This window comes from Cervus elaphus, chromosome 1 (assembly GCF_910594005.1).
Source record: "Cervus elaphus chromosome 1, mCerEla1.1, whole genome shotgun sequence".
Lineage (NCBI taxonomy): Eukaryota > Metazoa > Chordata > Mammalia > Artiodactyla > Cervidae > Cervus > Cervus elaphus.
In genome coordinates this window covers 61416412-61443074 of record NC_057815.1, presented here as the reverse complement: position 1 = coordinate 61443074, position 26663 = coordinate 61416412, and the positions used below count along the sequence as shown (strand labels likewise).

Below are 26663 nucleotides of genomic sequence, written 5' to 3'. Positions count from 1 at the left end.
ACTTCTAGTCAGGGGAAACAGACAATAAGCAATTAAGTATGTACTGATATGAGATGATAATAAGTGCTATGGAGAAAATTAATGCAGAGTAAGAAGGACAAGGAAGATGGGGATACTGTTGCTATTTTATGCTAGGTAGTCAGAGAAGAACTCACTAATGAGGTCTCTTGAAGCCAAAACTTGAAATGAAGGAACAGGCCTTGGGGACATCTGGAAGAAGAGTGTTCACTGTGCTATAGCCTCTAGTTGTCCCCAGCATCCATTGTCCCCTTCTTTCTTTACTAATTGAACACCTGATTTTAACTCAGATAGATGGTTGCTGAAAATAAAGATCACATTCTGTAGCTTTCCTTGCAGCTAGGGGTGTCCGTGTGATGCATGATGTGTGCATTGCTAGACTGTGCTCTTAAGGGTAAGGGCATGCCTTCTCCTGCTCTTTCCCCCATCTCACTACTTGGGATGGGGCTCAACACACATGCTGGTGAACTCTCTTGGACTTTGAAGACAAGGACCACTTCCATGAAGAAGGCAGAACAACTCAAAGGCTGCCATTTAAGCCCTGGAGTACTTATACTTGGACAGTTCTATGAGAGAAAAAGTAAACTTCTATTCTGTTTAAGCCCTTGTATTTGGGGGGGTCTTTTTGTTATTACAGCATACTTGTAGTAGACAGAATGTTAACATGGTGCCTAAGATTTCGCGCCCCCCTGTGTACACACCATGTATAAGCCCCAGGACTGTGAATATGACAGATTTTGCTTCTCTGATTATGTTGTATTATATGACATACTTGGCTGTAAGAAAAGGAGATTATCTGGATAGGCCAGGCCTAACCACATTTTAAAAGCAGGGAGTTTTTAGGACTTCTCTGGTGGTTCAGTGACTAAGACCACACTCCCAATGCAAGGGGCCCAGGTTTGATCCCTGGTTAGGGAACCAGACCCCACATGCTACAGCAAAGACCTGGCACAGCCAAATAAATAAATAAATATATAAATGGCGGGCAGAAGAGAACATCAGAAAGATTTGAAACATGAGAGGGGTTTGAGGCACTGTGCCTGATTTGAAGATGAAGATACCATATGGCAAGAAAGACCAGTGGCCTCTTGGGTGGAGCTGAGAGTGGCCCCTGATGCCCAGGAGGAATCAGGGACCCCATCCCATAACCACAAGAAACTGAAAAGTGCCAACAACAAGAATGAGCTTGGGGACTTCCCTGGCCATCCAATGGTTAAGACTCTGCACTTCCACACACACACACACACAAAAAAACAAAATGTGCTTGCAGGAGGATTTTCCCCCAGAGACTCCAGACAAGAGCTCAGTCCAACCAACAGCTAGATTTCAAGCTTATGATATCCTGAGCAGAGAACCCAGTCAAGCCGTGCTGAGGGCACTGACATACAGAACTAATACTAATACTAAATTGGTGTTGCTTTCAAGCTGCTTAGTTTGTGGCAGTTGGTCATGCCGCCACAGAAAACTTGTCTGTCTCTTAAATGATCGGTAGGCAGAGATGCACTCTACTAAGGCTCTGGGGTGGGAGCTTGCTGGGTGTGACTCTGTGAATGGGGAGAGGACAGAGTTCACAGAGGTAGTAGCCAGCTGAACAGTAGCAACTTGTAGGACATCCTGAGGGAATGAGATGATAAAGCGTTAGTGAGTTTGAGCAGAGCAGTGACGTCATCTGCCTGTATTTGAAAAAGGTCACTGGCAGGTCTAAAAAGAACAGATTGTATGGGCAAGGGTGGAAGCCAAGAGACCAGTTAGAAGGTAGTGGAATAATCCAGGTGAGAGGTGATAGTGGCCTAGACCAAAGTTTAGCTCTTTGATGCTGTTCAGTCGCTCAGCCATGTCTGATTCTTTGGGACTCCACGGACTGCAGCACGCCAGGCTTCCCTTTCCTTCACCATCTTAGTGACTTAGTGGGTTTGGGTCTAGCTCTTAGTGGTGAGAAATACTTGGATTTTGAATATATTTTGAAATTACAGTTTCACAGAAGTTTTGCTGAGCAACTAGACATGGGATGTGTGCAGGGGTGGGGGTGGGGAACTACCAAGGAAACATTTCATGCAAAGATGGGCACAATAAAGGACAGAAACAGTATGGACCTAACAGAAGCAGAAGATATTAAGAAGAGGTGGCAAGAATACACAGAAGAACTATACAAAAAAGATCTTCATGACCCAGATAACCACGATGGTGTGATCACTCATCTGGAGCCAGACATCCTGGAATCTGAAGTCAACTGAGCCTTAGGAAGCATCACTACAAACAAAGCTAGTGGAGGTGATGGAATCCAGCTGAGCTATTTCAAGTTTTAAAAGATGATGCTGTGAAAGTGCTGCACTCAATATGCCAGCAAATGTGGAAAATTCAGCAGTGGCCGCAGGACTGGAAAAGGTCAGTTTTCATTCCAATCCCAAAGAAAGGCAATGCCAAAGAATGTTCAAACTACTGCAAAATTGTACTTATCTCACACGCTAGTAAAGTAATGCTCAAAATTCTCCAAGCGAGTTAAACCTCACTTGGATCAAGGAGTTTGTCTTACTTGGAATTTTTTATAAGGGTGTGGTAGTCTAGATGGATACAGGCAAGTGCATGTTGAGTGGGGTGGGGTGTCCCAAACACCCCTGTTGTTGGTGCCCACAGCAACTTACAGGCTCAGTAATAGATAAACAAGCATATGGACTACACCTGCCCACGGCACCCTCAGGATTCCTACTTTCCCAAATCTCCCAGGTTCAGTACCTGAACCAAGATCTTCCAGATGTGCAAGCTGGATCTAGAAAACACAGAAGAACAGAGATCAAATTGCCAGCATCTATTGGATCACAGAAAAAGCAAGAGAGTTCCAGAAAAACATCTAATTCTGCCTTATTGACTGTGCCAAAACCTTCGACTGTGTGGATCATAACAAACTGTGGAAAATTCTTCAAGAGATGGGAATACCAGACCACCTTACTTGCCTCCTGAGAAATCTGTATGCAGGTCAAAAAGCAACAGTTAGCAACAGTTAGAACTGGACATGGAACAACAGACTGGTTCCAAAATGGGGAAGGAGTGTGTCAAGGCTGTATATTGTCACCCTGTTTATTTAACTTATGCATAGAGTACATCATATGAAATGCCGGGTTGGATGAAGCACAAGCTGGAATCAAGATTGCTGGGAGAAATATCAATAATCTCAGATACACCGATGACACCACTCTTATGAAAGGAAGTGAAGAGGAACTAAAGAGCCCCTTGATGAAAGTGAAAGAGAAGAATGAAAAAGCTGGCTTAAAACTCAATGTTCAAAAAAATGAAGAACACGATATCCATGATATCCCTTCATGGCAAATAGATGGGGAAACAATGGAAACAATGACAGAGTTTATTTTCTTGGGCTCCCAAATTACTGCAGATGGTGACTACAGCCATGAAATTAAAAGACACTTGCCCCTTGGAAGAAAAGCTATGATCAACCCAGACAGCATATTAAAAAGCAGAGACATTACTTTGCTGACAAAGGTCCATCTAGTCAAAACTACGGTTTTTCCAGTAGTCATGTAAGGGATGTGAGAGCTGGACCATAAAGAAGGCTGAGCGCTGAAGAATTGATGCTTTCGAAATGTGGTATTGGAGAAGACTCTTGAGAGTCCTTTGGACTGCAAGGAGATCAAACCAGTCAATCCTAAGAGAAATCAGCCCTGAATATTCATTGGAAGGACTGATGCTGAAGCTGAAACTCCAATGCTTCCGCCACCTGATGCGAAGAACTGACTCACTGGAAAAGACTGATGCTGGGAAAGATTGAAGGCAGGAGAAGGGGATGACAGAGGATGAGATGGTTGGATGGCATCACTGACTCGATGGAGAGGAGTTTGAGCAAGCTCCAGGAGTTGGTGATGGACAGGGAGGGCCTGCGTGCTGCAGTCCATGGGGTCACAAAGAGTCAGACACGACTGTACAACTGAACTGACTGAACCTTTGACCCAAGCAACTGGAAAAACTGACTTGCTGTTTACTGAGATGCGGAAGAAAACGAAAGAAACAGGCTTATTTGGGGGAGGAGGCAGTTAGGACTCAGGTTTTGGACCTTTTAAGTTTTTAAGTTTGGGATTCTTATCAGATATCCAAAGTGGAGGTGGGACTCTGTCACATGCTGAGTTTCTATTTATTTTAATCATTCAGGCGTTTCCTCCTGCCCTCCCTCCACCCCAACCCCCCCAGATTTTGAGATCCTCTGTGATCAAGGAGTTTGTCTTACTTGGATTTTTTGCTAGGGGTGTGGTGGTCTAGATGGATACACGCGAGTGTGCGTTGGGTGGGTTGGGGTGTCCCAGTGATCCCTGTTGTGGGTGCCCGTAGCAACTTACAGGCTCAGTAATAGATAAACAGGCAATATGGACTACACCCGCTCACGACGCCCGCAGGATTGGTACTTTCCCAAATCAAACAAGTTGTTATTTTCCAGACCTAACCAGCTAGACTGCCTATTCCCAAGGCCTGCGGGCAGAGGGCAGCGGGCAGGTTTGGCCTGGGCCCGCCCCCTCTCCCAGGGCCCCGCCCCTCTCCCAGGACTCCGCCCCTTCCTGGCCCCGCCTGGGCTCTCACCCGAGGCTCCGCCTCACGCGACGTGCTAACTGTTCTAACAGTTGGGAGGGATGGGGCCGCGAGTGAGTCCGCTGCTGGGGATCCCTGCCTTTCGCACCACTGCTCCCAGACACACAGACACACACACATTCTCACCACTGCCCCCCCGCCCCCCGGAGTGTCCCTTTCTCCCACACCCCCTCCCTTCCTCTCCTCTTCCACCTCCTCTTCTTCCTCCCGCCTCCATCCCGCCTAGTACCCTCCTTGGTACCCTCTCCTCTGCTTTCTGTCCTCAACACGTTCTCTTAGTCCACGGGGGAGGGCAGACGGGACCGGGGCTTTGCTGCCTGTCCGTGACGACCTGTTCCTCCCCTTCAGGCGATCGCCAGGCCCCAGCCCCAGTGACTGTTCCCTGATGCTCTGAGGTCCTGAGTGAGTCATTTTTAGGTGCGTCTGCAACTTTACCTTTACCGGTGACCATATGAGTGCGTGCCAGTGTCTGTGTGGGGGTGGCTGTGAATAGAGCGAGCCTGTGCCCGAGACCCAAGTCTAAGTTCATCCGTTTCTCCTACAGGCACTTCCCCATGAAACCTCACCAGCACATCCCGCTCTCTTCCCTTCCCTTGCCTTCTATGCCCCATAGTCCAGGTGAGGGGATGGTGTCAGGGGCAGTGGGAAGAGACTCCTGTGCAGGGAGGGCCCTACCTCCGTCCTGGGTCGGCTTTTCACCGGTCTTAAGGGGAAGCTGTAGGGTGGGTTGAGGGTCTCAGGAAACTGCATCTCTATCCATCTCACGGTCCTAAGTCCCTCCCTTCCCCATTCTCTCAATGCCCTTGACGCTGCCCAGATCCTAAGCCCCCTTCTCTTGCCCTCTCTTGCGCTGCACCAAGCAGGTGAGACCCATCAACCAGGAGCCTGGAACTGGCAGTTGGATCCTGAGCAGTGGGCAGGGGCAGTTCGACGGCAGTTGAATGCCTGGCTCCTCTTGGTCTCAGATGAAGAGGCATCATCTAAAGCCCTTGAATCTCAGTGCTCCGTAGGTGTTTTGGAGGAAGCAGAGCAGCGCGGAGCCTGTCAAGGAAAACAGAGGCAGTCCCTGAAGGCAGTGACTCGGTCCGAGCACCCCACAGCGCTAGAGCTCCTGGTAGCTGAGCTCCAAACCCTGTTCTCAAAAGTGCTACAGGATGGCAGCCCTGCAGCGTGGTACTACCTGCATGCCGTGCTGGGTCTGCTGCCCCCATATCGAGCGCTGCTGGTCGGTCGCCTTGACTTGCTGCCTTTCCTGGAGCGGCTGTACCGCTGGGCACCCTGGGTTCAGGCCCAGCTCCAGCTGGATCTGCTGGACGCCATAGACCAGGCCTTTCCCCGAGACTCCTCGTTGTTAGAGGGCACCTCCCATGTTGACTGCTATCCCCAGAGGAAGAGGTTCCATCATGGGACCCCACCCCCAGCATGCCCTTTTGTGCAGGCCCAGTGGGAAGGGCAGCAAGTCGAGGATGATCTGGCCACATGGCTGCGACCACTGACCCTGCCCGAGCTACAGCACAGCCTGGGTATTGTCGGTGCGGAGGTGGCCATGGAAGAGACCCAGTGGCTAGATGGCCTCAGGCTTCTGCCCTTGGCACTGGCAACCGACATCCCAGTACAGTATGAAGGCAGTGACACTGACAACGCAGAAGAGGAGCGTGTTGGAAGAACAGAGACTAAGTAAGTGAGGAACCTAGTCCAAGGCTTTGAGCAAAGGAAAGAAAAAAACCTCTTCCTTTCTGTCTGCTAATAACCCCAGTGGTCTCAGTGTTAATCCCCTTAGGAAAATGCAGAAATTAATGAAAATCACAAGTCAACCTCGAGGAAGCCAAAGCTTCAGAAAACAGCCTGAGTTTCCAGAGTTTCTAGACTTCTTTCTCATGTAGTGCTTAGTTGTTTTTCTCACTTGTTCCATAATCCCCGAGTCTTGCCTCTGGGCCTACCTACTGCGGGATACTCAATCTGGGTCTCTCCCTCGAGATGCTCCTAGGTGAGTGCCTGTCTGGGGGCCCCTTCCACTCATGTCTATGTGAGCTAAACCAGCTCCAAGGCAGGCTAGAGTTGGCTGCACTGCCAGTTAGGACTTTTCATTCTGATCCTTCCAGAGTCTTGCCCTGCGAGTGAAGGACTGTTGGCCCTTGGAGTGATGATTTTTGCCCCAGTCTGGCTCTTAACTGCTCTGTAAGGATTTCAGAATGCCTACAGAAATGCCCTCTTCTCAGAATTCTCTAACTCTAGTCTTGGAATTTCTCCCTGTCCCCTGGCCAGCTTGTCTGTGACACATTCTAGAAACTCAAGCTGTTTTCTGTTTCATATTCTCTAGGACTGGCTTGCAGGCATTCATACGTTCACTGTCTAGAAAGAAGGCTAGTTTTACCTTCAATCAATCTTGGCATTCTCAATTTTAGCTCTCAGTTTATGGCTGGGCATATAGGTAGACTCTTGGGGCCCTGATGGAAGGTGGCTAGTGCCTTCATTGTGTATGCCTTCAATTGCCCCACCAGATGCTTCTTTTTCAATGATCTGCTCTGTGCCGTGAGTATAAGTCTCCTTTCCCGGGGGAGTAATCTAGATTGAGTGAGAATGGCCTGAGATGCTTGAAAGAAGTCAAGTTCTTGGTCCTCTTTTTGGAGCTGGCAGTAAACCTCTGAGGTCTAGCTAATGTGGCTTAATTTCACCATATTCCCCAGGACTGGCCTCTCAGACATTCATATATTCAAGAAGTATTATTGGATAAACAATATGTATCAGGAACTGCTAGATGCTGAGCATACAGAGGTGATAAGAGCGAGTCAATCTCTTCCCTTAGGTTTTGCTACTGCTGCTAAGCCGCTTCAGTCGTGTCCGACTCTGTGCAACCCCACAGACGGCAGCCCACCAGGCTCCTCTGTCCCTGGGATTCTCCAGGCAAGAGTACTGGAGTGGAGTACTCCATTTCCTTCTCCACCCTGGGGTTTTACAGCTTAGTTAAGGGAGATAGATGTTAAATAAGTTGATTTAAGTAAAATAGCATTACAATTTGCGTTAAATGCTACAAAATCAAAGAACACTGCCTTTTCCCTGGGTCTTTCTCTGGGTGTGTGTGTGCATACACATCAGAATTAGGAGAAAGCACATCAGAGGAGTTTGGGTTTAAATTTGGGTTAACAAAATACCTTGAAGGTCAGGAAGTGAAATAAAGTGGAAAATTTCAAAGAGGAGGGAGCAGTCGGTGTTAAGCTTTACCAAGACAATTAAGAAAAATATGAAAAAAATATTCACTGGATTTAGCAACAAGGAAGAGATTGGTGAGAGCAGTTTCAGTGTAGTTTTGTGATGAGGAAGGCAGACTGTAGTGCATTCAGAAGTGAATGGAAGGGGAAGAAGTGGAAATCATGTTTCATTATTTCATGAAGCTTGGCTTGAAAGAGAAAGAGAGATTAGGACAGCAGATTGAAAGAACAGTGGTGTCTGAGTAGGACTCTCAAAAAATGGAGAGGTGTTTATAGCCCTCAAGACAGTCTTTGAGCAGCTGGTGCTCAATACATATTTGTAGAGTGAATGAATAAACATAGGCTAACAACAGAAGAAGAGGAGATTGAAAATACTTCATGAAGAGGGGAGAAGGGATCCAGAGCACAAATGGAGGAATTAGTCTTGCAGAGGAGAAGGTCACTCCTTCCTCTCAAATTTGGAGGCAAAAGTAGAATGGAAATATGTATAGATAAATGTGTGGGAAGGCAGCTACTTGAGGGAGTTATTTCATGGCTGAGAGCCTCAGTTTTCGCTGGGCAGGGACAGAAGCAAAGAAGGGGACTGGGAGCTCGGCGGGCTGAGTGTGGGGGAGGGGAGGTGGAAGCCTGCAATAGCAGTCAAGGAGACTGCAAGGGGTAGCTGCCTGAAGACTTGTACTAAGACATCAAGCAGAGTGAGCCCACAGATGAGACTGGACTCCAGGAGTCTATACAGGAGATGATATTTCTCTTCTGAGATCTACTGAACCTGCTTAGTACAAGTAGGGCTTTAATTATTGAGGAAATGAAACTTTAGTGCAGTTATACCATTAAGATGTCCTGATCTAATGTCAAAATCACAAACCCTGTTATTGATGTGAACTTCATTTAATTTAATTAATTAATTTATTTATTTATTTTTGACTGTTCTGGGTCTTCATTGCTGCCAATGGGATTTCTTTAGTTGCGGAAACCTGGGGCCGCTCCCCAGTTGTGCTAGGGCTTCTCGTTGCGGTGGCTTCTTTTGTTGCAGAACACAGGCTCAGCAGTTGTGGTGTGAGGGCACAGCTGCTCTGTGGCCTGTGGGATCCTCCAGGACCAAGGATTGAACCCGTGTCGCCTGCATTGGCAGGTGGATTCTCAACCACTAGACCACCAAGGAAGTCCCGATGTGAACTTTAGGATGGCGTTGTAGCCCTGGAGTAAGTTGTTCTGTTGATCTAGATTTGGGTTAATTACTGGCATGAATATGCTTGGACTGGTTAAATCTAAACTGAATTATTCAGAGGGTTTTTGGTTTGTTTTATTTTTTGTGCTCTTGAGTTTACTCATCAAATTTATTAGTCCAGGTAATTGATTTTTGGCTTCTCTAATAATAATTAATTTTAATACCAATTTTATCAGCTGGTATGGTAGAAGGGTAGGAAGACTGATGGTATATTGGTGCAGGCTTGAGGGTGCTGAAGGATGTATAGTTGAATCCCAGCTGGGAAGAGATGGATATGAAGGTGGAGTTTGGGTGATGATGGAGAAAAAATAAGAAAGAAACCCCAGGCGTGGAGATCATGAAGAGTTGGAAAGCAGGTATAATGGGGACAAAGATAGGAGATGGAGAAGGCTAGGAAGGTTGCCAGAGAGGAGATATCTAGGACTATGGGCTTGCAAGGTGATGAGTTGGGACAGCAAAGTATTCCCATGACTTTTACTGAGTATTATGTAATACTGATGTCATAGTAATCACAATCAATCCAGAACGATTACTCATTTATCAGGAAGGGAAGGGTTCTTCACACACAGATCTGAATGACTGCAGCTGCCTGACTATGTCACCTCTTGGACTGTATTTGCTCAGCATGCAAACCTTTGGGTGTAGATGGTTGACAGGCTCTAACAAGGCCACATCAGGTCCTCTCAGGCACCTAATCTAGCTCCTTTGTTCACTGGCAGACAGTAGCCGCCTGACCGCTTTGCTCTGCCTCTTCTCTCCTGACTGCCTCTTCTCTCCTGACTTTGTATCATACAGGTCTCAGCTGGACCTGGAAGTTCCTGAGAAGACCCTCCAAAAAAGAAGCACTGGCTTCTTACCACAGATTTCCCTCCTGGGTAGCCAGATAATGGCCATTATGAAGACAGAGAGATACCTGAAGAAGATCCACTTCCTTTATCTCAACGTGGCTCCCAGCCGCTACTTTACGTGAGAGCCCATGCCCAGATCCCTGACCTGCTCCTCCCGCTCCCTGACTTCCCCCCACACTGTCTTCCCCTCCTCCTCCTCTCCAGACCTGCTATTTTCCTGTCTTTCTCCTCTACCCTCTCATTTCTTCTGTCTCCCAGGTTCCCTCTTTCTTCCCTTCTCAGCCTTCTCTCCACTCTTCACTTCCTCTTGTTCTCCTTTGCTCTCATAGCTTTTCGTGTTAGTCATTCTTTTCTACTTTTTGCTCTGTCTTCTTTATTTTGTCCTAGCATGACAGAAACATTTGGTCATCACCTCAGAAGGGAATTTGATGGTGAACTCTTCTAATTCCAGTGCAAGAATCAGGTGTTCATTTAAATCTTTGTGTTTCACAAGGCATCATTTTCCTTAGACTACGTTCCTTTAACCTTTACCTCTTGGTCCTCGTTTTATCCCTGTGCTATGAAAACAAGTCTTCTAAAAAAAAAAAAAAAAGAAAACAAGTCTTCTTCCATATGACTCAAGAGTCATTCATTCACTTTCTTCCATTAGATCAAAATCTTAGTATTTTTAAAAGCCCTATTCAAGTCTCTTCTCTTCCCAGAAATATCAGTAGTAATTACCATTAATCAAGCTTTTTTAAAATACCTGTGTCGTTTAATCCCCACTTACCAGGTAGGTGCCATTATTATTCCATATATGATATGAGTAGACTGATGCATAGACAGGTTACGTGACTTGTCCAAGACCACATAGTAAGTGGTAGAAACAAGACTGAAACCTGGCCCTGTCTTAACTCAAAAGTCCATAGTCTTGAGCAGTATCTGATATCTACTCCCAGGAATCTATATATCCTGCATACACTGACCTCTTTCTCCTGAACTTCAGTGGGACTAATGATCTGTACCATCCACTGATTTACTGATCAATTCATTTAACAAAAGCTCATGGAGAGCATTGTGCTTGTTATTAAGCAATTGTCTCTTGGCTCTAGTTCTGCTCTTCTCTCTCTGCTTTGTAATGCTGGGGCTGGGACTCTGTAAACTTCCTTTCTCTTTTTTCAGGTAGCTTCCTGTTAGTTTAATAGGGGATGCTAGAAGGAGACTGGATAGCAGGATAAAAGGAGAAGGGACTTTGTCCTTCCTCTGCTTTCCCTTCATATCATTGCCCCAGAAATGGTCATTCACTCTGCCAGCAGCAGGCACTTTCTGAAGTAGCCTCTTCCTGATCCTGGCACTGCAAGAGGGATCAACGCCAGTTGGGGTAGCACTTTCCCATCAGAGTTCTGAATCTCTACAAGGCCCCTCCTCCGAACTCCTTATTTACTAGTAGCAGCCAGGTGGCATTCCTTAGAAATCCAAGTCCCTGTGCTACCAGCCCCGCCTCCAAATCCATGGCTTCTGAGAACCCAAACTTCTTTCCTTTGTTCCTCTAGTCTTAGGGCTGGCATCCATTTCCTGTAGCTGTTGTCTCTGCTCTACCTTAGTTTTTTTCCTTTTTGCTTTTCAGGTGTCCTCTGACACCTTTTCTAAAAAACACATTTTCTTTATTGAATTCACTTTGTTGAAATGCTGAAGGCAATTTCTGTTTTTCTGACTGGACTCTGATATAGTACTTGGCATCATGAGTGGTCTCAGGAAACGATCCTCAACTATGGGATTCTGATATTGGTTTGGTAATGTCCTTGGCCTTGGAAAGTACTAGGCTTTTTGCTAATGGGAAATAGCATGCTAGTAATCCATGACCTGTGGTGACATCACAACTAGATTGTCACTGTAGCTGAAGATGATGAACTACCTACTGACATCTAGTGGCTGCTACACTTGACTGTCCAGCAGTAGTGATGTAATGGCAGCAATGTGGGGTGGGAGCCCGGCTGACAATGGTGGAGAGCCTATAGAAAGAAAATGACAAGCTTAGGGCTTTCAACTATCAGCTCAGTCATAGTCAGAGAAGCAACATAATCAAAGATAATTAGGCACAGAGAGAAACAAGAAACCATGAGCAAGAGAACTAAAAAAGCAGTGAATAATTACAGGGCCCACATCTGCCCAGAAAGGAACACAGTGAAGTGAGTTTTTCACTTGTTGCTGCTTTTCTCCAGAGATTCCAGTAGAGGCAGTGGTGTGTCAGTTTTACTATATGCTCCTGAAAGATAGAAGAAAGAAAGCTGAGCTTTCTTCAGACTCAGAAAACTAAAGAGCAGAAGTGGGTTTAAAGCAGATTTGGTTTTAAAACAAAAGAGCTGGGGGCCCACACCAAGGAGGGAGGTGTTTTCTGGTTCAACCTGTGTTGTAACCAGAGTCCCATCTGGAAGCCCAGGGGATTCAATTTGTGGGTTCTCTGATGATTTTCATGTTTTATCTGGGTACTTTGCCCAGTTTTTCTAGTTGTTCTCAAGGGGAATGTTGGTCCATATTTCTAGTGCACCATCAGTAAAACTGGAAACCTGGCGTTTTTTGTTTCACTTTGAGGTTTTCTTTCAGTGTATTTGCAATTATCAAAGTTTGCTTGTATTTTTCCTAGCTTGCTATGCTTACAAGGATCTCAGTTCCCAGGCCAGGGATTGAACCTGGGCCACAGCAGTGAAAACCAGAAATCCTAATCTCTAGGCTACCAGGGAACCTCCTGTCCTAGATATTGATTTATACTTCTGTTCAGTTCAGTTCAGTCGTTCAGTCATGTCTGACTCTTTGAGACCCCATGAATCGCAGCACGCCAGGCCTCCCTGTCCATCACCAACTCCCGGAGTTTACTCAAACTCATGCCCATCCAGCCATCTCATCCTCTGTCGTCCCCTTCTCCTCCTGCCCCCAGTCCCTCCCAGCATCAGGGTCTTTTCCAATGAGCCAACTCCTCACATGAGGTGGCCAAAGTATTGGAGTTTCAGCTTCAGCATCAGTCCTTCCAATGAACACCCAGGGCTGATCTCCTTTAGGATGGACTGGTTGATTTATACTCAGGGAAGAATATATTCCTTCACTTCCTTAGGATCTTTGCTCAGCTCTCCCTGACTCCTGCCCTGTGCAGGAAGAATAGCCTCCATTAAGAAGGCCACAGGGGAAGGAGCATCCCCTTGGGAAGTCAGGCCTCAGTTAGGATAGGTAGCTATCCTGCGGGATGCTGCATAACCCAGTGGTTAAGAGAGGGGGGCTTCAGTCAGGTAGATTTGATTTTTAAATCCTGGGCTTCCAGGTGGGATGCATGAGACAAGTGCTCGGGCCTGATGCACTGGGAAGACCCAGAGGAATCGGGTGGAGAGGGAGGTGGGAGGGGGGATCGGGATGGGGAATACATGTAACTCCATGGCTGATTCATGTCAATGTATGACAAAACCCACTGAAATGTTGTGAAGTAATTAGCCTCCAACTAATAAAAAAAAAATATCAAAACAACAACAAAATAATAAAATAAAATAAATCCTGGGCTTCCCTGGTGGCTCAGTGGTAAAGAGTCTGCCTGCCAATGCAGGAGATGCAGGTTCAATCCCTGGGTGGGGAAGATCCCCTGGAGAAGGAAATAGCAAACCACTCCAGTAGTCTTGCCTGGGAAATCCCATTGACAGAGGAGCTTGGTGGGCCACAGTCCATGGTGTCGCATAAGAGTTGGACACAACTTAGCAGCTAAACAACAAAAATTCTTTCCTTAACTGCCTTGTGCAAACTTATGACTTCTCTTTGTTCAGTTTTCTCATCTATAATTTGGGGATAATAGTATACTTGAGAAGATCTAGTCACTTTGTCAGAAATGAAATAAAGTTTTTATATGATTTGACTTACTGAGTTTATACTGATACTTATGTATATGCCCTTGAGTCATTTGCTTAATAATGTATGGGGGGAGTGATGGGAGAGAGACAGAGAGAGAGAGAGAGAGAGACAGAGAGAGAGAGGAGGGTGGTTTTACATTTTAGGCATTATATGCATTGGATTTGGGACACACAGCTTTTAAAGGGCTAAAAAATTTTTTTAGTGCTTAAAAATATTACTGACTCCAAGTTATGAAAAGAAAACTGCAGGATAAAAATTAATAAATGCCTTATTAAATGTGCCCAAGCATGGCATTATGGCAACTATTTTACCTCAACTAGATATAGCACATAATTTATATGTTATATACTTACATATAGAGTGTATTTAATGTGGGATATGGGAGCATTTTCCTGAAATAAGACAACTTACTAGGATTATAAGATGGCTCTGGAGGAATTTATCTGGTTCACTAGATGGCAGTTTTCCTCTTTATTGGCCTGTGTCTAGTGTTCTAGTTACCCTTGCTTTCCCCCATTCTCAGTTACTCCAAACAGCCTTCCCTGATTATCTCTGCATGTTATTTCAGCATGTTGGATATACATATTTTATCATTTCTAAGATGTACATTTCTTTTCACATTTCAACATTTCTGAAATTGTCATGCATCTTACAAATTGGTGACGTATCATATTGACAGCATTTTTTCTTTTAGTGTTTCATGAAAGAATGCTGCAGCTTACAATTGATAGCATCTTAGAGTTGATGGGATGTATGTTCTCTGCGTCTGGAGATATGAACTTCTTGGAACTGGCTAAGAGCCTTTTTCTTTCTTCCCACCTGTTTTTGGCTTCCTTTTTCTTCTTAATATCGCATCTTTCTGGTTTGAAGATCATTCTGCTCTCTTTCCCCTCTTCCCACTGTCTTCTGCCTTCCTTTCTGCCTCCTTGTTCTCCCTTTCTGTCCTTCTTTTGTCCCTCCCTGGAGTCTGCACAAACTCCCAAGGCCCCCACTGATCTGTGCTCTGGTTTAAAGGCCTTACAGCCTGATGGTGGTGCCACCCAACAAGGTGAACCCTGAGCACTACATCTTCTCTCCCTTCGGGATCCTGCACGTGCATCCCGTGGAGGGCAGTGAGGCAATGACGCTGGGAACCTGGCATCACCACTCTGTCCTCTGGCAACAGCTCCAACTCATACCGTTCTTCAAGTATTGCCTCTTACGCAAGGCCTTAGCCAGGTAGGTGATGGTGGGTATGGGGTTTGGGAAGAGGCATCACAAAGAGCCACAGTACACATCACTTCCCTCTGGTTTGTAGCTGGAAGAAGGGTGTGAAGCTGCAGAGGTTGCACCAGCATCGGTCTTTCCTAGAGAAACACCTGCTCCTGGCTGTCCCCCACTTTGGAGCTGGGCTGCTTCATATCAACAGGTGAGGTCTTCAAGGCACAACTTCTATGGACTTTTTTTTTTTTTACTTCTATGGACTTAAAAAAAAATTTATTTGTTTGGCTTCTCTGGGTCTTAGTTGAGGCATATGGGATCTAGTTCCCTGACTATGGATTGAATCCAACCCCACTGCATTAGGAACACAGAGTTCTTAGCCGCTGGACCACCAGGGAAGTCTCTGCAGTGGACTTCTGAAAATTATTTTACAAGCAGTAACCTACACAATCATTTTAGAAGATTTGGAAAATACAAAAAGAGCACAAATGAAAAACTCTTCAGTCTCACCATCTATAGATAACCATGACATTTTGTCACATATTCTTAGAGTCTTTTTTCCCATCATATTAACAAATGCAATCATACTTCACATAATTGTTATGTAACCAGTTTTTTCCTCTGAAAAATATATTCTGAACAGATCTATGTATTAATAAATTTTCATATCAACTTTCTCCAGATTGTCCAGTTATTAAATATCAAATCTGAGGATGTAATGTAGGTATTTGAAACTCTGCTCTTACCATGGTATTACTTGAATTCTCTTTTTATTTTTTAAGAAAAACTTAGTTTCTCCTGTTTTCAGTTCTTTCTTACTTTCTCTGCACACTCCTCAACTATTGCAGTTATCTTCTGTAATAGGAGTTGCAAGCTCAGAGGCCTGCAGGGCCCAAGGAAGAGCTGTGGAAGAAACACAGTGGGCTGGATTCAAGACATTAGGGAGCATGGGACTGCAGTAAGCTTGGGGATTGCACCTAAAAAGGACAGTCACTATTCAGTTCCAATCGATTCTTACCATTAGGAATATGGATCCAACATGTCAGCCACATTATTTTTTTCAGGATGACCTAGGAATCCACATTTTATTGTAAAATCTCTTAATTTTATCTAGTTATCTTTTAATTTTTATTAAAACACCAAAAAGTTTTATTAAAACACTGTGCTGGCCAACTCTTAGTGGTACATACAAAAACCCTTTCATTCTGAATTTGGCCCATGTGCTACCAGTTCATAACCTCAGCTCTAGATTTTCTCCAGTTGAGCTTAGTCATCATGGCATAATTGGCTGCACAGATCCGAATTTAAGTCCTAAACACTAGCAAGAGACCTTACTCTTTGAGCCCCAGTTTCCTGATCTGAAAACAAAAGAAGATTTTTGCTACTCACAGCTGTTAAAAAAAAAAAAAGTCACAGCCATAACCAACTCTTTGCAACCCTTTGGACTGTAGCCTGCCAGGCTCCTCTGTCCATGGGATTTTCCAGGCAAGAATACTAGAGTAAGTTTCCATTTCCTTCTCCAGGGGAGCTTCCTGACCCAGGGATCAAACCAGCATCTCCCAAGTCTCCTGCTTTGCAGGCAGATTCTTTACTTGATGGCTTCCCTGATAGCTCAGTTGGTAAAGAATCTGCCTGCAGTGCAGGAGACCCCAGTTCTATTCCTGGGCTGAGAAGATCTGCTAGAGAAGGGATAGGCTACCCACTCCAGTATTCTTGGGCTTCCCTTGTGGCTCAGCTGGTAAAGAATCTGCCTGCAGTGAGGCAGGACTGGGTTCGATCCCTAGGTTGGAAAGATCCCCTGGAGAAGGGAAAGGCTACCCACTCCAGTATTCTGGTCTGGAGAAGTCCATGGGGTTGCAAAGAGTCAGACATTACTGAGTGACTTTCACTTTAACTTACTTTCACTATCTTTACTCAACGAACCAGCAGTGAGAATTAAATGAGATAGTGAATATAAAGTACCATGTTCAGTGCCTCAGTAGGAACTGAGTAAATGATACCCATGTGATCATCCTCTGTTTATCAGGGAGCCCATTTTTTCAAGGATATTTTGAAATGTAGATTTTTCAGGGTGGTTGTGGGGGGAATAGATAACAGAAGTGGGTTTCTTCAGGGATGGTCAACCCATAGGGAAGTTGGAGGTTCCTCACCTTTGATTCTAAAACCTGCCTGTCCATCTAGACTGTAAAGACCCATGGCTTTCCTTATTCCAAGGAAGAAGCCTCTGCAGTCTCTCCTCTAGTCAGACCCTAGGATCTCTTTGACCTTCTTTCTTGGCAGAAAGGGTTACCCAGTGTAAACATTTGTGCATACCCCAAACCTTTGCCAAAGAATTCCACAGCCAGCAACACCCTGGGCTTAACCTCTTCCAAAGAACCCTCAAGAGGAGGCTGTCACTGTCGGTCTCTGGGAACATTATGCTGTCTCTAAGCCTTTGCTTATTCTGGGGTGAGCTGGGCTAGGAATAAGTCAAAAGAGTCCAAGGAAGGAGGGCAGAGTCACCAGCTCTGACCAGTTTAGCCCTGATTCCAGACTTCTGCAGGAGCTGCACTCTGTGTCCTGGCTGCCCCACGAAGCAGATCAGTGCTACGAGCTGCTGGACCTGCGGCGGGCTCTAGCCAAGGAGAACCACAAGGCCCTGCGGCTGCTCCATCGCTGCCTGCGTCTCTGCACGTCCATCCTTCATCTGGTAAGAGGCTCCCATTTATGGTGAGATTTCTCTCCACGCTGAACACACCAGGGTTTCAGCTATCTCTTGGCTTAAGCTTCCCTGTATGTTCTGGACTCTGCAGTGGGCTCAGAGTCTTTGTCCTGTTTACCAGCAGCAGCCTGTACTCTAAGTGAATGGATTAGTAACAAATAGGCAGAGACTTAGATTCAGTCTTTTCCTAAAGGCTTGAGCGGAGTCAAGAAGGAACATTCGTGCCAGGAGCAGTTAGAGAATTTGAAAGTTGGGATCCTGATCTTAGGTGTTTCTGGGCTTCAGAACCTCTCTTGAGCTTTTGATAGGCCTCCGTGGCTGATAGAAGCATCCAGTCATGGGGTCCTTCCTTCTTGTGCTGACTTGACGTCTGTGGTACACACCCCCGTGCGTGCCTGCTCAGCCTCTCAGTCGTGTCCGACCCTTTGGGACTCTTATGAACTGTAGCCCACCAGGCTTCTCTGTCCAGGGGATTTTCTAGGCAAGAATACTGAAGGAGGTTGACATTTCCTACTCCAGGGGATCTTCCGGACCCAGGGATTGAACCCACATCTCCTGCATTGCAGGCGGATTCAGCATGTCTGCTTTAAATCTATAGATCAATTTGGGGGAGAATTGATATCCTAACAATATTTAGTTTCCTAATCCATGATATGAATCTATTGATTTATTTTGATTTCTTTAATTACTTTTGACAGGATTTTGGAGGTTTCCTGTAGATGTCTTGAACATATTTATCATTAGATTTGTTCATTAGATTTATTGCTAGATACTAGACATTTTTTGTTGCTATTATAAATGGTATTTTAAAGCATTGCTGTTTTCTGATAGTTGCTATACCATACACAAAAATTAATTCATGGTGGTTAAAAGTAAATGCAAAAAGAAAATTTAAAAAGCTTTCAGTTTCATCCATCTCATTAGAACTGATTCAAATGAATTCTTTTTAATGGCTGAGTAATATTCCATGGTGTAATGTACCACAGCTTCCTTATCCATTCATCTGCTGATGGGCATCTAGGTTGCTTCCATGTCCTGGCTATTATAAACAGTGCTGCAATGAACATTGGGGTGCATGTGTCTCTTATGAGATGGATGAAACTGGAGCCCATTATACAGAGTGAAGTAAGTCAGAAAGATAAAGAACATTACAGCATACTAACACATATATATGGAATTTAGAAAGATGGTAATGATAACCCTATATGCAAAACAGATAAAGAGACACAGATGTACAGAACAGACTTTTGGACTCTGTGGGAGAAGGCGAGGGTGGGATATTTCGAGAGAACAGCATCGAAACATGTGTATTATCTATAGTGAAACAGATCACCAGCCCAGGTGGGATGCGTGAGACAAGTGCTCCGGCCTGGTGCACTGGGAAGACCCAGAGGAATCGGGTGGAGAGGGAGGTGGGAGGGGGGATTGGGATGGGGAATACATGTAACTCCATGGCTGATTCATGTCAATGTATGACAAAAACCCACTTCAATATTGTAAAATAATTAGCCTCCAACTAATAAAAATAAATGAAAAAAAAAAAGCTTTCAGAAGGTAACATGAGATAATATTTTTATCATCCCAGGGTTTCTTAAAACAGAAAAATTAAAAGCCATAAAAAACAACATGTCTATATGAGATCCAACCAGTCCATCCTAAAGGAGATCAGTCCTGGGTGTTCATTGGAAGGACTGATGCTGAAGCTGAAACTCCAATACTTTGGCCACCTCATGCAAAGAGTTGACTCATTGGAAAAGACCCTGATGCTGGGAGGGACTGGGGGCAGGAGGAGAAGGGGATGACAGAGGATGAGATGGCTGGAAGGCATCACCAACTCGATGAACATGATATTGGGTAAACTCCGGGAGTTAGTGATGGACAGGGAGGCCTGGCATGCTGCGATTCATGGGGTTGCAAAGAGTCGGACACGACTGAGCGACTGAACTGAACTGAACTGATATTAAAATTAACTTTTTAAAAATCACCATTGAAAAAATGAAAGGACAAGCAAATGTAACACTTGCCACTTCCTGTGCTGCTATGTGGAGTGGAATGGAACCAGTCCCTGTTGGCAGTCACCCCAAAGGTGGGGTGCAAGGGCAGTAAGGCAGAATCAGTGATCATCACAGCTGGCAACTGAACTGTTACAGAACCAAGCTTATAATCTGTGCTAAATAAAAGCATGCTGCTGTCCATTAAAATGTAGCATTATTGAATCACTCAGATAGATTAGAAACAAATAATGATATTATATGTGAGTGTTTTAGGCACTCATCAATTTTTAAGGAAGTTTCCATCAACTCCTAGTTTGTTAAGAGGTTTTTTCATGAATGGGTATTGAATTTTGTCCAATGATTTTTTTTTTCTTCTTCTATTTAGATGATCATGTAATTTTTCTCCTTCAGTCTGTTAATATGGTAAATTGTCAGTGTTAGACTACCTTTGCATTACTGGTACAAACCCATTTCCTTCCTTCCTTCCTCCTTCCCTCCTTGAGTAGTTGAGGCATGGGCTTAACTGTTCCTTGGCATGTGAGATCTTACTTCCCTGACCAGGGCTCAAACCTGCATCCCTGAATTGTAAGGCAAATTCTTAATCACTGGACCTCCAGGGAAGTTCCCTAACCAGCACTCCTGATTTCTTGTTTCCTGCTGTTTTTTTTTCACAGCTCTCATAATTTTTGCATACAATATAAATTTACTATTTATTATGTTTATTGTAGGTATTCCAACAAGATGGTAGGAATTTTTATCTGTTTCATTAACTAGTATGTTTCTATTACTTATTGTAGTGTATGACATACAGTAGGTGCCCAGTGAATATTTGTTGACTGAATGAATGCCAAGTTGAGTTTGTATCTATATCTTTCTCCCAAGCAGAATAAAACCTTGGCATGCTTCTAATTTTCTTTTTCTCCTCTCCCTACCCTCCACCCTTCTCATTATGCTTTTTTGGATATCTCCTGGAATTTTAGTCCTACATTGTTACAAACATTTTTGGTTTATGGCTTCTCATTTAGAATTAACAATATATTTCACAATTTTTTGGTTTTATTTTTTTTGCTCATTACAACTTCTTGTAGGCCACTTTATCTTCTTATATTCATTTTCTTCTGTCAGAAATTAACTCTTTTTTTTTTCCAGAGAGAATCTATGGATGGTAAATTTTTAGAGTCTTTGTATATCTAAAAATGTCTTTATTCATCTTCAAACTTCAGTGATACTGTGGCTAGATATGGAATTCTAAGTTTTTAAAAGTTCTCCTTAGAACTTTAAAGATATTGCCCCTAGTGGTAAGGTTTTAAAAATGTATACTGATTATGTTCTGTTGTAGTTATTATTGTTGTTGTTAGTTTATTTTTTTTAAAGAATCTCCATTTTCTCTCTATTTTTATTATTTATTTTTTTTGAAGTGTAGTTGATTTACAGTGTTTCTTTACGAACTGAGCTATCAGAGAAGCCCCATTAAAAATCTCGTTAGAACTTTTTTTTTTTTTTCTGTTAGAACTTTAAAGATAATGCCCCTCATTTCAGTTCAGTCGCTCAGTCGTGTCTGACTCTTTGCGACCCCATGGACTGCAACACACCAGGCTTCCCTGACCATCACCAGTTCCCGGAGCTTACACAAACTCATGTCCATCAAGTCAGTGATGCCATCCAACCATCTCATCCTCTGTCGTCCTCTTCTCCTTCTGCCTTCAATCTTTCCCAGCATCAGGGTCTTTTCTAGTGAGTCAGTTCTTCGCATCAGGTGGTCAAAGTATTAGAGTTTCAGCTTCAGCATCAGTGCTTCCAATGAATATTCAGGACTGATTTCCTTTAGGATGGACTGGTTTGATCTCCTTGCAGTCCAAAGGACTCTCAAGAGTCTTCTCCAACACCACAATTCAAAAGTATCAATTCTTCAGCACTCAGCTTTCTTTATGGTCCAACTCTCATATCCATACATGACCACTGGAAAAACCATGGCTTTGACTATACAGGCCGTCATTGGCAAAATAATGTCTCTGCTTTTTTTTTTTTTGTCTCTGCTTTTTAATATGCTGTCTGGGTTGATCATAGCTTTTCTTTCAAGGAGCAAGAGTCTTTTAATTTCATGGCTGTAGTCACCATCTGTAGTGATTTTGGAGCCCTGAAAAATAAAGTCTGTCACTGTTTCCATTGTTTCCCCATCTATTTGCCATGAAGTGATTGGATCAGATGCCATGATCTTAGTTTTCTGAATGTTGATTTTTAAGTCAACTTTTTCACTCTCCTCTTTCACTTTTATCAAGAGGCTCTTTGGTTCTTCTTCACTTTCTGCCATAAGGGTGGTGTCATATCTGAGGTTATTGATATTTCTGCATATCTGCATATCTGAGGTTATTGATATTTCTCCTGGCAATCTTGATTCCAACTTGTGTTTCATCCAACCTGGCATTTCACATGATGTACTCTGTGCATAAGTTAAATAAGCAGGGTGAAAATATGCAGCCTTGATGTACTTCTTTCCCAATTTGGAACCAGTCTGTTGTTCCATGTCCAGTTCTAACTGTTGCTTCTTGACCTGCATACAGATTTCTCAGGAGGCAAGTAAGGTGGTCTGGTATTCCCATCTCTTTCAGAATTTTCCACAGTTTGTTGTGGAAAATCCACACAGTCAAAGGCTTTGGTGTAGTCAATAAAGCAGAAGTAGATTTTTTTTCTGGAACTCTCTTGCTTTTTTGATGATCCAACAGATGTTGGCAATTTGATCTCTCGTTCCTCTGCCTCTTCTAAATCCAGCTTGAACATCTGGATGTTCACGGTTCACGTACTGTTGAAGATTGGCTTGGAGAATTTTGAGTATTACTTTGCTAGCTAGAGTGAGATGAGTCCTATTGCGTGGTAGTTTGAATATTCTTTGGCATTGCCTTTCTTTGGGATTGGAATGAAAACTGACCTTTTCCAGTCTTGTGGCCACTGCTGAGTCTCCCACATTTGCTGGCATATTGAGTGCAGAATTTTCACAGCATCATCTTTTAGAATTTGAAATAGCTCAACTGGAATTCCATCACCTCACTAGCTTTGTTCGTAGTGATGCTTCCTAAGGCCCACTTGACTTCACATTCCAGTATGTCTGGCTCTAGGTGAGTGATCACACCATCGTGGTTATCTGGGTCATGAAGATCTTTTTTGTACAGTTCTTCTGTGTATTCTTGCCACCTCTTCTTAATATCTTCTGCTTGCATTAAGTTCATACGTTTCAGTCCTTTATTGTGCCCATCTTTGCATGAAATATTCCTTTAGTATCTCTGATTTTTTGAAGAGATCTCTAGTCCTTCCCATTCTATTGTTTTCTTCTATGTCTTTGCATTGATATAATGTCCCTAGTGGTAAGGTTTTAAATAGATTATACTCTATTGTAGTAATTGTTGTTGTTAGTGTTTTTTAGAATCTCCTTTTCTCTCTAATTTTATTATTTGTTTAATTTTTATTGACGTGTAGTTAATTCAATGTTGTGCCAATCTCTGCTGTACAGTCAAGTGACTCAGTTTTACACATACACATACACACATGTATATACATTCTTTTTTAAATATTATTTTCCATTATAGTTTATCCCAGGATATTGAATATAGTTCCCTGTGGTATACAGTAGGACCTTGTTGTTCATGGTTTTATCCTAGGTGTCACTCAGTAAGTCCTCTCAATGTGAGATGATACCTTCTCTTGACAAACACTTACAATGGAACTAACCATGCCAGGCTCTGTGTTAAGCAGTTAGGGTTAAGTTAACAGAAGCAAATAGGAGTAAATTCCTTGGAGAATTTACAGTGTAGTGGACGAGTCACACGAATTGATAATGGTGCACTGGACTAAGGACTATGTATAGGAACCAGTGGGTATTGAGGGCATTGCTAGAGCATGGAAGAGGACACCTCGCCAAGTATCCAAGGCAAGTTTGTATACGACACGCCTAACTTAGGTTTCAACTGCCTTATGTCTGGGTCTCAGAAGACTAGGATCTGAGCTCAGAGTGAGCAGAATATAATTCATAGCTACCTCATAGTTCTCACCACAAGCTCTGTTGAGCATCGAAAAGGATAGGAGAGCCGCAGGGACAAAAGCGTCCATCTGGCCAAACGTACCTTCCTGGTGTCTCCCCTCTGTTCCTCATCAGGACAGGCCAGAGAGGTGGCAACTGTCAGCACTCTTGTAGGCTGAGGAACTTCCCAGTTGTGAGATGAACCCACAAAGAGGCTCCCAGGCTTTTATCTCACATTTTCTGCCCCCCACTAGAAAGTCTATGTCAGTAGCCAGAGAGAGTTTCTGCTGTCACAGAAGGCTATGTTATGCTGGTCAGCATGCCATATCAACCAGGTCTAGTGACTGGACACCATAACCTGGAATAATTACTGAACCTTATTTGTTGAATATCTTTTTTCTTCTTTGTCTAATCTATGCATGACAAATCTCTCTATTTACACACACACAAACTTTCTATTTGAGTCCCCCCCTCCAATCCTGGGGGCATTGGAGGAGACCCTGGTTTGATTCCTGAGTTGGGAAGATCCGCTCGAGAAGGGATAGGTTACCCACTCCAGTATTCTTGGGCTTCCCTGGTGGCTCAGATGGTAAAGAATCCACCTGCAATGCAGAAGACCTGGGTTCGATCCCTGGTTTGGGAAGAGCCTCTGGAGAAGGAAATATCTACCACTCTGGCTTAGAGAATTCCAAGACTGCGCAACTTTCACTTCACTGGGGACATTTGGCAGACAGACCTGGCCTATCAAATCAACTCATTGTAGCCTCTCAATATATGTTCTCCGTTTCACATCTTCTCTGGTCACTTAAAGATTTCCAGAGCCAATCTCTACAAAGAAGCAGCCCTCCATCTGCATATCTAGGGTTGAGGTTTTATACTCTGAGACCCAAGAGCTTTGCAACAGACCAGTGGGTGGCCAGTATGGTCTCCATCCCCCTTTCTCCAGTGAAGTTTCCCCTCTCCTGACAGATCCACGGGGATACATACCACATGCAACAGGGCCTGCAGAAGCGACTGAAAAACTGCAAGAGGATCAGGACAGACCAGACCTCTGTGTACCTACAGAAGGTGCAGTGCCAGCAGCTGGAGCAGAGGCTAAAGCAGGCGGAGGCCTGGTTGCTGCAGATGGGACAGCTGGCCCGCTTGGTAGACTATATGATCTGCCAGAACCTCGTGTCCATCATAGAGGAGAAGATAACCTCTTTTGTGGCCAACATCCTGCAAGTGAGGTGGTGGGTAGTACATGGGGAGGCGGGCAGGCAGTCAGGGGCCAACTGGCGGGAAACAAGTACTGACCTGTAAGCCCCACAACCTCTCCTGATCTTTCTTTACAGGCTCCAAGGCAGAAACCCTTTCTCTCAGCACAGCTGGTCTTTGACAGTCATGGTCAGCTGTCTCATGAGCCCTGTATTGAAAATATGATCCAGATTTTAACTGCGGGCCTAAGTTCAATGAAGGCCTCTGCCCTTAAGGTATTCTGGCTTGTGGGCAGGGAGCTGGCTGGAGGAATTCCCTACAGGGCATACCCTGTTTCTATCCTCTAGAATCAGAAGCTCTCAGCCTGGTCCAAACCCTCATTGTTTGCTCTTTCTGCCCCTTCTTTGCACATTGGCATGAAGGTAATGCAGTCTACAGACCTGAAGACCTTCTGGGATTCCCTGTATATTGAAGGTATTTAAGGAGCCCTAGGCAGTGGGGAGGAAGGGTGGAAGGAGGGAGAAGGGCACGTGCGGTGTCCTAATGGCCATAGAGTCAGGCACTGGACGTGGACAGAGCAGCTCTAACCTGGGTCTGAACATGTGTTGAGGGGTAGGAGGGTAGAGGCATGTTTTTGCTCCTCGTGCATGTGCCAGTGGAATTTTGTGATGAGTGGGTGCATTGTATGTGAGAGAAGAGAGTCAAAGATAACTTAAAAGTTTTTGACTGGACAACCTGGAAGAATGGAGTTTCCGTTGACTTAAGTTGGAAGACTGCATGAGGAGCAATTTGGAGGGGAGTGGGTGGAGATCAGAGCCCACTTTGGGCTGTAAAAAGTTTTAGGTGCATGGTAGACATCTAGGTAGACATGTGGATGAGGCAGTTGTTTAAATGGGATTGGGATTCAGGGAGAGATCTGAGTTAGACACAAATTCCAGAGAAAATAGATGGTATTTAAAACCATGAAACTGGGTAAGTTCTAGAAAGTGAGTCCTGATGGGGAAGGGAAGAGATCTGAGGACGGGCCCTTGGGAGGGGGCACCATGGTGTTTACATGTTTGGTGTATGAATCTAATTTATGAACATTTTGCTGCCTCGTCTCCCTTTTTGTGCAAAGCTTAACACAAATACCGAAGTTGGCAATTAACCAGTTTCTGAGAATTAAGGTGAAGGCCGGGTTCAAGGATATTCCTTAAGACAGGCACTGAGGACTGGCTTGCTCAGCGTCCTTCCCCACTTCCTCCTCTGTTCTGCATTTCTGAAACTGCATTTCTCAGACCTCCTCGAGGCTGGGAATCATAGGTTATTTAGAGCTATATGTGACTTCAGTTCAGAATTGAGGTTAAGTAGGGGAGAGAGGCAGGACGCATGCCATCTGTTCTGGTGGGGCTCGTAATCATTTATCATCATGTATTTATGTCGCTGGTGGCATGACGATGACATCCCCATTTGCCAGGCAGCACAAATCTCTAGACACTTGGCCTAGAGTGTTTTTGTTTTTCAGTTCTTGCAGTCATTCACAACTCACGTAATTTTATGAAATAATTGCTTATACTGGGCTTATACTGGGGTACTGATACTGGGCTTCCCTGAATTGGGAAGATCCTCTGGAGAAGGGAATGGCTACCCCATCCAGTATTCTTGCCTGGAGAATCCATGGACAGAGGTGCCTGGCAGGCTACAGTCAATGGGGTCACAAAGAGCTGGACACGAATGAGCGACTAATGCTTTCACTGCAAATGCTAGCTAGAGTAAATTTTGCTGTCTGTGTCTGAACTCTAACAGATTCCCTGGCACTG

General features: G+C 44.4%; 1 protein-coding gene across 1 annotated transcript in view; it reads left to right on the top strand.

Annotated features, from left to right (window-relative positions):
- Positions 1-4644: 4644 nt before the first annotated feature.
- The window catches only part of DNHD1 (dynein heavy chain domain 1), a 62534-nt gene continuing 40515 nt past the window's right edge, over positions 4645-26663 (top strand). Inside the window, 11 exon segments of the mRNA XM_043905264.1 lie at positions 4645-4661; positions 4957-5025; positions 5153-5226; positions 5472-6285; positions 9841-10011; positions 14775-14978; positions 15058-15168; positions 17493-17649; positions 24637-24891; positions 25002-25139; positions 25287-25338. Coding sequence (XP_043761199.1) covers positions 5163-5226; positions 5472-6285; positions 9841-10011; positions 14775-14978; positions 15058-15168; positions 17493-17649; positions 24637-24891; positions 25002-25139; positions 25287-25338 — 1966 coding nt within the window. The 5' untranslated portion in view covers positions 4645-4661; positions 4957-5025; positions 5153-5162.